Source organism: Pagrus pagrus (genome assembly GCF_965226575.1).
Source record: "Pagrus pagrus genome assembly, chromosome: 11".
NCBI lineage: Eukaryota > Metazoa > Chordata > Actinopteri > Spariformes > Sparidae > Pagrus > Pagrus pagrus.
In genome coordinates, this window is record NC_140195.1 from 21853739 (window position 1) to 21865989 (window position 12251).

General features: G+C 41.7%; 1 protein-coding gene across 2 annotated transcripts in view; it reads left to right on the forward strand.

The window, feature by feature from the left end:
* Nucleotides 1-12251, forward strand: part of sema3bl (sema domain, immunoglobulin domain (Ig), short basic domain, secreted, (semaphorin) 3bl) — a 69666-nt gene that overhangs the window by 34552 nt on the left and 22863 nt on the right. For both annotated transcript variants that reach the window (XM_084367865.1, XM_084367864.1), the window contains exon 4: nucleotides 3593-3712. In XM_084367865.1, the coding sequence (XP_084223991.1) occupies nucleotides 3593-3712 (120 nt within the window). The remainder of the gene's footprint in view (nucleotides 1-3592; nucleotides 3713-12251) is intronic.

The window sequence follows — 12251 nt, forward strand, 5'->3', positions numbered from 1 at the left end:
GTAAAAGTCTTAAAGCATCCGATATTAAAGGTACTTAAGTATCAAATGTCCTGCAATAAAGTGTCAAAAGTCCAAGTAAAAGCAGATTATACATATATTTACCGACTTGTATGTATATACTGTATGCTATGGATTGACTGATTACTCGCTTGGTCGATTATCAGATTTTTTATTCAGCATGTTTATGTCTTTTTTAAAATCTGATTACTGAGCAGCATGCAGTCTGCAAAGTAACAAGTAAAATCAGTTATCAAGTAAGTGTAAGGTGTCAGAAAATGGAGATACTGAAGTGAATTACAGGTAACTCAAAACTATACTTAAGTACAATACTTGAGTAAATGCACTTTGTTACATTCCATCATTGTAGGCAACAACAATACTTGTCTAAGTTCAGGAAAAGGTCATGGTTCGGGTTAAAACAGACCCTTTCACAACATTAACCACGTGTTACAAAGGCTAACTTCTCCCATGTACATATTACAGTCTTTGTTTCCGAGTCACGAAGCTATGACATTACAAGAAGGTGATTAAAAAGCACTGGAATTTAGCAAAAATATAAGAGAAGTAGAAAACACTGTGCCAATTAATGATGCCATGTTTTCCTGTGAGTTTTCCATTTAAATGTCAGCAACATGAATCAGACAGTGTACCAGAGGGGTTGAAAGTCCAGAGCTCTCGGCCCGTCCAGGTCTAACTTGGAGAAGAAAAAGCATGAAAAATGTTCTCTTGAATGCATACCTGAAACATATTTATGTATCATCGCCAAAACTCATATTTACGTTCATTGCCAAATTACGATGCTGTATTATACTGACTGTAAACAAATCGGAACCGTGATTAAAATGATTTGCAGCGTGTGGTAGAGTTGCTGCTCATGCTTCTCAAAATGAAGACCACAGTTTGCCAGAAATCCTATTTTTTTGTTTCTGTCATGAAGAAGACATATGTGGACTGCTGCTCTCTGGAGTCACCTACTTTGTTACTTTAAACCAAGTTTCTCTCTCTCAATTGAAAGTCATACGTTGGAAGAGTATGCAGGTTTGTCATCCAAGCATTCAGATATCAAATTCATTTCTAATTAATATGGTTAACCAGTTGTACAGTTGTTCGACCGTTGTTGGACATGTGGAAAGTGCTTTTGCTGTGTCACATCTTCACCCTCTATTGAACTTTGAAATCTTGAGCTTTAGAAGCACAGTACCCTTGTTATATGTTACAAAATCACCAAGCTCCATGGGAAATCAGTCTTATTACTGCATATTGTGAAGGCCAGGAGAGCCGGCCAAAGTTCTTGCCGATGTTCTTGTTTGTTTATGTTAATGATACATATATCCCAGAGCAAATGCAGTAATAGTGTGATGTTTAAAATGCTAAACATACCTTTCTTAACCCCCAAGACACAAAACTGTGGTTTTTGTGGCCTGTTTCACAGTTTGAACTGCGTGAATGAGCTGCTTGTCATTGCTGGGAACAAGTATTTGTGGTCAGCCGTCCCCCCCTTGATAATCAGAGGTTAATAAATGAACATTGCGAGCTTTTGTTTCCAGAAAAATAGCCCTGACCTTGGCTATTTATGCAGTGATTAAATGCCTCCATTTTCAATCCTGGCTAGATGTTAAGACAACTCCCTGACATGTCAGTGAGGGGAACCAGATTTGGTAATCAAACCACTTCGTTTTCTGTTCAACACCACTCCCTGCATTGCCACTTCATCTCAGGCAGACCACACAGATATGTAAAACCCCAGATCCCAGGGTGGGAGAGCAGAGACATATTTTCTCTTTTCAACATTTCATTCCTCTGTTCGCTCTCCCCGGCCACACAGATCTCCAAGACGACTCCCTGAGCAGTAGAAACGGAAACCTTGGAGAGACAGATTTCTGTTCACTCTCAGTCCACTCGGTAGGCTCTTCTAGACCTCGTATATCTTCTGTAAGGAGCAGAGACATAATGTAAAGCCCGGCCTTTAATTTATATGATCCCAGTCGGCTGGAGGTTTTACACTGGTGAAGCAACAGAAATATACCATGTTAAACACAGATGCCCCTTTTATGTGTAGATTGAATAATCAGCAGTAAATGTAGATTAATTGAAAGCAATATAAATGTGTTTTTGTTTAGTTTATTACTGGTCTGGTTTTGTTTGGGCAGAGACGTGAGCCAGCGGGGGACGGGCAACACTGTGATGTAAACTATGTCTCGGACTGCGCTGACATGGTTTACATCAGGTCTGCAGCGCCTCAAAGCACTCGAGGAAGCGATCAACAACGTTTGAGCGTCCGACTGCGACTGTGAGAGGGAGGCGGGCCACACACAAATGACAGATTTACTGGACTCATCTGCGCACAACACACACACTTGTTAAAACACAAAAAGACCGCAACACATGCACATACAGTATTCAAGCATTAAAAAAAAGACATCCACAAGCAGCACTACACACACACGCTTAAACACCAATACACTTGGATCAGATTCAGCCGGTCTGTTTCGATATTCGGGCATGAGTACACACTCTTGCCTCCACAGCAGACGCTCATTGTGCACATATGAGTTTGACCTTGTCAACGTGCGTGACTGACACCCGGCCAATCCCCTTTCCTTCTCAGCTGACACCTGTTTTGTCGCTGCTGTTTTTACAGACAGGAAGAAGGAAGTATTCGTGCCCTCTGCTTCCTCTGGACCTCTGCGTAGTACAGAAACGTCTCGATACTCGTTTCCTGAGTCGCCACTTCTTTTGTTCTCTCTCTAATGTGTGTTCGAGTGTTCGACCTCTTAACATTGTCCACTTGTTTCCTAGTTTATTAAATAGCCAATGAAGAAGTGGGATCATATTTCTGTCTCTTTTTAAAAGCTCAAGTACAGTTCAGTTATTGTCCGTGTCATAATATCTCAAAATATGACTCAAAACTCACATTTCACATTATTATCACTTTTTCATTTTGGCACCCAGGCACTTCTGATGTAATACAGTGATCCTTCAACCCGAATGTGTTGAAACCTCTTCTACGACATCAGCATGTCATGTTGGCTGAAATCCAAAAATCGGAGATACGAGTCCTATGTGGGACACTGGGGCGATCACATTTCATCTAGTAAAGCTCTTTCCTTGGCCCTCGTTACAAACATGTGGGATCAATAAGCCTCGTTAAGAAATCAATTTGGTTCTGTTCAATAGCCTGAAAATCAACTTATCTGCGTTTGGTTGACAGTTACTGTTGGACTGTGTGATTTGATTTATTAAAGGGTCCTTGTTTGCCTGTTTGTATGCGTTTACTGTATGTGTGTGTAACATGCGTGCAAGAGTGAAGGGAAGGTCACATCCCGTACCTGCACAGAAATACCCCACTATGTCATTATTATTTAACAAGAAGAAACATTTCTTCATTTATTTTGTGAAATAGAAAGTTATACTCTTCACCTGTATGGTCAGTTCCCAAAATGAGAACGTAAGACACTTCACTCTGACAGTCTTTAAGTGTTCAAATGGACACCAAATAACATTTGATACAACGCATATTACATGATACCTTTTCACATATTTCTCTGAGATACAAGGTTTTAATCTGTGTGTATGTATCTGTGTTTCGCAGACGGAGTGTGCCAACTTTGTTCGCCTCCTGCAGCCCTACAACCGCACCCACCTCCTGGCCTGTGGCACCGGTGCCTTCCAGCCCATGTGTGCCTTCATTAATGTGGGGCACAGAGGAGAGGTAAGCCAGGGTGAAGACAGTCAGTGGGTATGTGTGCATTCATGCATGTGGAAGGTGGGGGGGCAGCTCCCGGGATCACTGTGGAGGGCTGCAAAGTATCTTAAGAGGGGGAATGTCTCACACAGAAAAATACACATCCGTACCCACAAAGACACACAAAGACATAAATCCTTTGTGTTGGCAACTAAATGTGAAAAATAAGAATTAGTTGGTGTTTTTGAGGAAAACTCTGTGATATACAGCTGTCACAGTTGTGTAAAAACACATATTTTACTGTATGCTTGCTTCACTCCGCCTCCATTTCCTAAAGGAAATGTTTGGAAACTGTAAATTATACCCACTTTTCTATACACTGCGTCGCTGTTAGAGTGACTGTTAAAGACTCTGCGGTTTACTTAGATATTCACTGACGAGAAGTTGAGTTTTCCTTTTGAGTCACTCCTTGGCGTGATCTCTTCCAGTGTTATTACTCTAAATTACAAGTCACAAACTGCCAACAGACAAGTGTGATAATAAGAACTTGTGATGCCAGGCGCGCTGGACAATTTGTGAGCAAATGCAAGTTGATACATCGATTTCTTCTTAAACATGACTTGACAGTTAATGCTGAAGTTGCATGAAGCAATTTCTGACCACTAGGATGCAGAATGACTCAGAGAGACACTCAGAAATATAGTAGCCTACTGATATGCTGTTGGCCGGTGTTAGCAGAGCAACGTTATTCATTTGGAGTCGTGTTTTCCCACACCTGATGGAAGCAATTCCAATATTGGCCTCCACCATCTACTTCGCTAATTATAGCTAACTGCTCCATTGTGTTCACCAGTTAGTCACTCACTTTATCTTTCTGCCTTTCAGTGTTGGGTAAATTGAGCACACAGTTTACTTGTCTTTGCAGGAAACAGCTCTCCACATCGATTTATGGTGTATTGGGAGATTAATGAAAGCTGGGGGACTGACATGTGACTGGAACATGTGCAGAGCACACAACACAAACAAATAGACCAAAAGAGTGTAAAAACTTAGTTTGGGGATCAATTTCTGTGGGTTTGATGAGAGAAACAATTCCTCTACATCACAGAAAGACTTTTAGTTTTCAACACATGCTATCTACTCACCTAAACGACTGAATGGGTCAATTGCCAGTGACTCCAAAAACAAGATATATTACTGTTCTGTTTGGTTGGGTTTAGGAAAGAAAACTACTGGGTTAAGTTTAGGAAAACATGGTTTAATCAACTATGTAACTAATATAACTTCAGTTATGAACATACCAACGTAACATGCATATATTAAGTCACGTTATGCAACTGAATGTTAGTAAGTTAAAATAACTCACTGTTGACTTTTATTTTCAAACTGGGTTTAAACAGTGATCTCTTGGTTACTTCGCCTGACTTCCTCCTTTGCTGCCGTCATAATTACTAAAGCCCCTCGAGGCAGCTGCCTAACAAGAAACGTAATTATGAGTTGTAATAAACTGCTTTCACAGTCATTTTTCTGTTGAGGATGAGCTGGACCGCCACCACAAGGACTTTTGGTTCCGATTACATTTGGTTTTATGTTCAATCAAATACATTCCATCAAATATGGTTAAAGTTAATGTAACACCAGACAACTTATATCATATTTGGCCAATTAATACAGACTGAAGCAAAGCTCAGCAGATGATCGGTTCATACAAAGTCCATAGAAGTTAAAAAGAATGGCTGTCCAACTAGTTTACATGCAGAAATGTCTGCATTATTATACTATAAGTAGCAGTACAGAGGCAGGATGCCACTGTATTATTATACATATGAAGTAGTGTACAGATGAGATGATAAGGAATCAATGAGTGGCCTCTGTGGAGGAAACCAGGCTAATGAAACAAATATGGCTGGTGCCAAGATGTTTTTGTAGCTCAGACGGGCTCTGCTGTGTTCTCAGATCCCCGGGGTTCAATGTTAAGCCTCAGCAGGCAGCGCTGCCATGAGTCTTTCTGTAAGGCTACTCAGCCGCAGCACTGGGCCCTCTATACATCCTTTCAAGTGCACAGGCTGGCTCTCTACACAGCCACTCAGCTCAGTGGGACCCTCTGCAGAGTCTCACGCTTGGAGCCATTTGAAAGACAAGAATCAATGAATGGAGCCATTAAGAACGACTCGTAGTTCGCTGTTTCACGGCGGTCCTCCAGATCGCAGTCCAGGGTGCCGCCTTGCCTTTCCCAGCAGGAGGGGATCGAACTGGGCATGAGGAGAGAGGAAATCTGGGTGTTGGCAAAGAGTTAAGGAGGGGGAAGGAGACAGAGGGGTGGGAGAGTGCCAACCTTTTAGTGGGAAGAGTGTGTGTAGTGGATTGTGTGTGCAGAAAGTACAGAAAGTGCATTACAGCATTTTTTCTTTCTCTTGTGGGCTTGGGTGCTCTTCACAGTGTGTGTGTTCTCCTTGATGCCGTTTTTTTCTACCTCCCACTTAATCTGTCAACCTCAGTGTGGTTTTCGGACTCAGGGTTTTATGGGACATCATGAAAACCAGCAAATGTCTTCCTCTGTTTGTGCTGAAATACTCTGAGTGCAGTAACAGGGTAACAATATACGGTGGTCTGCATCTTTGAGGACAAGGAAAACAAAAACTGGAGATAGGAAAAATAAGTCAGGGGAATCTTTGAAGGGTGGCACTGAGCAGTCTTTGTAGGAAAAGTAGGTCTCCTGTTTGGATTCTTAGACCTGCTGGGTTACTCTCTGGGAAATTTCTCGCAAAACACCTGAACTAATCAATTGTTGGCATGTAGCCAAGTATCACGGCGGTTTGTGAAGTCATGAAATCTAATCTAGTACATTCGTGTTCATGGGGACAAATTTTCCTTTTTTTTACTTGACACTCAGCATGTCTTTCACATGGAAATTCATGTCTAACAGTTCCCTATTGTACTCACCTAAAAATGTCCATCTCACAATATTAAAGAAAAATAGAAAAACTTTGGATCCGTCCTTTTATCCGAATCTTCACCAAAAGACCCATCCTTCATCCCAGTCTACTGAACTATGGTGCACGCAAAGATACATGAGTTTGAAAGTCGCGCTGTGTGCCACAAAAAATAACTTCATCAGCGTGAAATTTTGTGTTGTGCCTATTTGTGTTGCGTTGATAATGAAGTGATGGTTCAACGCTGTAACTTGCCGGTGTATTTCCCTCTCAAATGTCTGCAGGTTGGGGAAAGATTATAACAGCATGCACAGCTTGACAGCAAACCCATAGTCTTCAAAGTAAAGTAGTGTTTCCTGGGTTTAAGTGTGTTTAAGTGTGAGCTATTGTTGACTAGTTTATGATGATGAAGGAAGTGCGGCTCTACTGCTGCTCAGCTAATTTTGTTTAAAAAATCAGTGTGCATGTGCTTATGTTAGGAAGATAGTGTGTTTGAATCTCTATAAATGAAGAGACTCCCAGGACTTGTCAGCTATAGGTGTATTAAAACAACCTCAGCCCCCCTAACTGATCATCACTCAGACCACAACCACGTCCTTTCAGCTCGTCGGAGAGTCTGCGTGAATGGACGACACCGCGGGGAGCCTGTCCATTTATTTAACCAATCGTTAACTGGCGGAGAACGCACACCCGCGTGTTTGTCTGACCTCTCGAGGGGGACAGAGGCCGCGAGCCCTCGGACCGGACTCTGGGTGGGATGACCTTCGACCCTTGAGGTGTTTCATCTCAGTTAGGGGCAGACATACACATACTCGTTCTGTCTCTCTGTCTTGTGTTTCCGTCTGTCCAAAGTTTTGACGCAAGATGACCGAATGTAGCAAGAAATACAACGTGGATTAGGCTCATTTTACATCAGTGGTGTTGAAGTGAAGAAATAGACTCTCTTAGGGCCAAACCATGTTTTGAAAATGTTGGACAGGCTGTTATTGCGCTTCGGTGTTAGATAATCCTCCCGATATTTCATTCTTTCATTCAAAGATGAAAACAAAGAGGCATTTAGCAATATTCAAGTGACGTATGCTCATCATGGAGCGGAGCATCAGTAGTTTTTATAGTTCTGGGAGGTCATTGGGATTTTTCATGCGTATAAAACTGTCAAAACTATTTTGACATTATGGTGCAATAAAAATGTAATGTGTCCCAGTCCCAGTTTACTGAACTATTGCATTTCTTTAGAGAAAACGATATTTAGATTAATTCTCAGCACATGGTGTTCATCTTGGTTCCTGAAACAAATGAACCTATAATGTAAAGTCTGTGTGTTGCTGCCTCAGTCGTCCTCGGCTGCACACATATACACACAGACTGGTGTCCCCCATGGTGAGTGACACAGCAGCCTGAAGCTGTGTCATATATGTGAAAATAAACCACCGTATTACAGTGACGACATACAGAGGACCCCGGACCACACACACACGCACACACACACACACACACACACACGATCAAAACAAAACAAATGACACAAACTAGAACATATAAATATGCAGAGATACAGACAGAAACACACACAAACTTGATGAAAGACATGCACATTCAAACATAAACATATAGAAACAAATGTGCAGAAAGACACAGATTGAGAAACACACACACTGAAGCAGACATTTACATGCACCTAACAACAACTGACGGATTGAACACACAAATAGCGGCGCCGTACTGTAGAACTGGATCAGTTCACATGCTTCATTTTTCAGTGGAAGCCCACTTTTACTCCACAGTTCTGCTTTCTGGCACTTAGGAAGAAACTCGCTGAATAACTCACTTCCTCTCATCGTGATGGCAGGCCTCCATGACAACCTTTTGTAAGTGCCACACATGGGACGTTTCAAGTCCAGCGGGGGGGAAAGGGCTCTTCAGCGGGGCCAACAGCATCAGCGTGGATAAAAAGTGGACTAAAAAGATTGAAAGCATAATAAAATATTAATTGCTCATAAATCACCCTCTTATTTTTCCCACGTATGTTGCCTTTGGATCAAAGCCCTACAAAGTGGGGATGAATGAAGCCTCTGATTTTACTGCTTCTGCCTTTGCCGGCAGGTTTTTTTCTTCATTTCTAGCCCCTTTACTTGGCATTTCGTGTCAGTTTTAACTGTACTTTAATTATTACCATAACTCTTAATCAGCTCTCTGTCTCTCGCTCATTTTATACTTTTTCTCTGTCTTTTTCTGCTTTTCTCTTGCTTGAAATGAGAGAGCGAGCTTCCCATGCTGTCACTAGAGTGAGAGCTGAGTGGTGAGAGAGGGAGCCCAGCCATTATGTGACTGGACAGTGAGGGTAAGGCCAAGTACAACACCATATCAAATGAGGTCTGTTGGTTGGCCCAGACGCCTTTAAGATACCTGAAGTAAGTCCAAACTGGAATTTTTACAGATTTAACATTTTTTAAAACCTGACTACTTCGACTCGACTGCTTCATTTTCAAAGAATTACATACACTCATAACACTACTCAGTCAAAGACTTTAACAGAGGGGAGGCAGATGGAGAGCCAGATGAGAGGCTGGTAGGAGCTGGGAGCACAAAAGGTGGATGTCTGCTTTGTTCAGCTCAGTGGGAGAGAGGAAGAGCGAAAGGACAGAGAGGGAAGCAGCAGCCAACAAGATGTTTTGTGACAGTCTGACACAGAATACTCCGTGTGAGATGTAACTGTACCTCATCTTCATGACATGTAACAGAGACGATCACTTTTATATGTCTCTAGTCATTCTGTGTAGTCTCAGAGCTTATTTGCTGGTATTTCAAGTTAAAATTCTTCGTTTCCCTCAGCCTGTACTTCATGTACTTCTTCTGGTAGTTATTTCCTTCGTGTCATTAAAAGCCTTTGCCTTGCTATTGTGTTGAAAATAGTAAATCCCAAAAAATAATCCCAAAGAAGCTATTTGATTCTTGGGAACCGATACCAAAAAAACAGACATCACTGTTAAATGGCTGTTTTAAGTGTTTCAGGGTGTGACTTCACTGAGCAACAGCCATTGTAGCCAAAAATGAGCAGTCGTGGGATGATGCTAAATGCTGAAACATAGCGTAAGCATTATAAATATTGTTAGCTTACATTAGCCACAGAAAAAGCTTGTGGTCATACCAGACCAAATTAGGCCGTAGCAGGAAAACTCCTGAGTGTAAGAAATTGAGCAATGTTGTGTTTTTTTATCGCTACTAAAGTGGAACTTTTCACATGTTAAAGGCACAGCGTGCTATGTTAGCGGTTTAAATTTACATAGCCTCACTTTAAGGCAGCTGATTTAGGGGCGAGATTAAATGATAGAAATGTGCACGCATGTGTGTCAGTAGTCACTTGTCTCAATGGTTTTGCAGTGGAGGTCCTGATGTATTTTGCTTGGCACAGCTGAGTACAAAGTGGCCTGAGTGTCTCTCTCTCTCTGTATCACTGCACTCGTGTGTATTTGTCTTGGCAGAGTTTGGTCAAAGTGACTCTGACAGTCTAATCAGCTGCGCAGGCAGCCACACCATTCCCCCCGATCATGATGAGATAACACAGGCAGTCGCACACACACACACACACACACACACACACACACACACACACACACACACACACACACACGAACTACCCCAAAACTGTACAGTCTCTTGCAAATACAGCCCCGATTCCAAAAAGGGGATAAAACATTAATAAAAACAGAATGCAATCCTTTGCACAGCCTTTTAAACCTTTATGCTATTGAATATGGTACAAAAGACAAAATATTTCATATTCAAACTGATGATGCCATTAACACAACAAAATGGAAAAATCCCAGCATCCCAACTTTTCTGGAATTGGGGTTGAAGTGTGCACTGAAAGATTAGGCACCAAATGCAGAAAAATGTACAGACACTCACAGTGTGCCAATCCACCCACATACTGTAACACACACACACACACACACGCACACACTGATGGGCGACTGCATGCAGTGACATTCAAGACATCGATAAGGTGCTGAAAGAATAAGGATGACTAACGAGCAGGCTTAAAGTGCTCGGCAGTGCGGGAGACAGAGCGCAGAAATAAGAGTTAGAGTGAAAGTGATGAGAACAAAATGAACAAACAGCACATTTACAAAATCACGCACTGTATATCAGTGCTAACAATAACATTTTTATTGTGCAGTATCAGCAGAAAAGAAATCAACTGCTAGTATAAGTACCACTTTTTCTTCAAATGGTAGATTTCCAGTTATGGATGAAAAAATACATCTGGTATAACTTTGAAATCAATGAATAAATGATGACACGGTGCACAGACTCAAGTGTAAATTAGAAAAGAAATCCACAAGAAGTGGAAGAAATAAAGTGGGTTTTAGGCCGAGACAAGATTCAGAGCGCTTTTTGAAAATCCCTCATCATCTCAAATTTCATTAAGTGTGATTGTGTGTATAAGCGTTGTGCGTGCTGGTAGGCTGCACATGTTCCTTTGACACCTGTAAAACTCATTCAAACAGCTACATGTGGATCAAATAAGAAATAAACTGTCTGTCCTTATTTCCTCAGACCTGCTGGATAAGCCAGTGTATATATAATCTTTTGGTGTGTTTCTGACAGTAGTAATTTGCTGGGTCCATGTTACTCAGCACGTTTCATTGCACCAGTGAGTATGTGTTGGTGCACGTACAAAACTTAATGTGCGTGGGTGTCCGTATTGTCCGCTGTGGTTCTTACAGTATTTTTATCCTGCAGACTTCAATGTCATCATCTCCCCTGTGATCTCCATTCACTGGAAGACTCACCCTCCCACTAACAATACTCCATTGTCTATTAGAGGAACAGAGACTCATGCACACACTGAGTTCACTGTGAGGACATTTAAGTCAGTAATATGGACTTGAATCAAACACGAGGTCTTACTGTAGGCCCTGTCGCCTTCCATTCGCGTTTTATCCTAGAAATACGCCTTGATCTCACCCTGGCTACTCTGGCAGAGACTGCCTGGCACTCTGATGTCGCTGAAGTGGGCGTACAGAGGCTAAAAACAAAAGGCCTTTTGTCCACAGTGACCCCGTTTTGACCCGACGAATCACACAATCCGAGGATGTGGCCAGTGTTCGTCAGGTGAACTTGACTAACTGGTGAATAACGAAGAAAGTCTGTTGCTTTAATTGTTTCCTTATTTCTTCACCGCTGGAGGCAGAAAAAAGGATTTGGTGTGGTGTGATGCAAAATGGCAATCCATCAAACACATTTAAACACTTTACATTTTGGAGGCATTACCAGGCTAAAAGTCTTTTGGTTTTGTTTTACTGATTTTTAGTGACTTTTCCTCTGACAGCTGACATTTTACCTGAATGTTCTGTTTTGATCATGCTGACTCAGTTCATCCTACTTTCCTGCTCTCAGTTCATCCTTCATCCAGCAGTACCAAACAGTCTATTGTTAGTACTGCTGCTGAAGTCCACTCCACTTCCTACGCAGCAGAATACTTTTCCCAGGAAAAATCCCATCTGACATTCAATGTTTCTCACAGCCAATGAAAGAGGTTTCATTGATTCCGTCAACCATATCAGTTGGCAAGACAGAATGGAGCTTTTTCTTTCTTTCTTTACATGTAAATGTCAAAGATTATGACT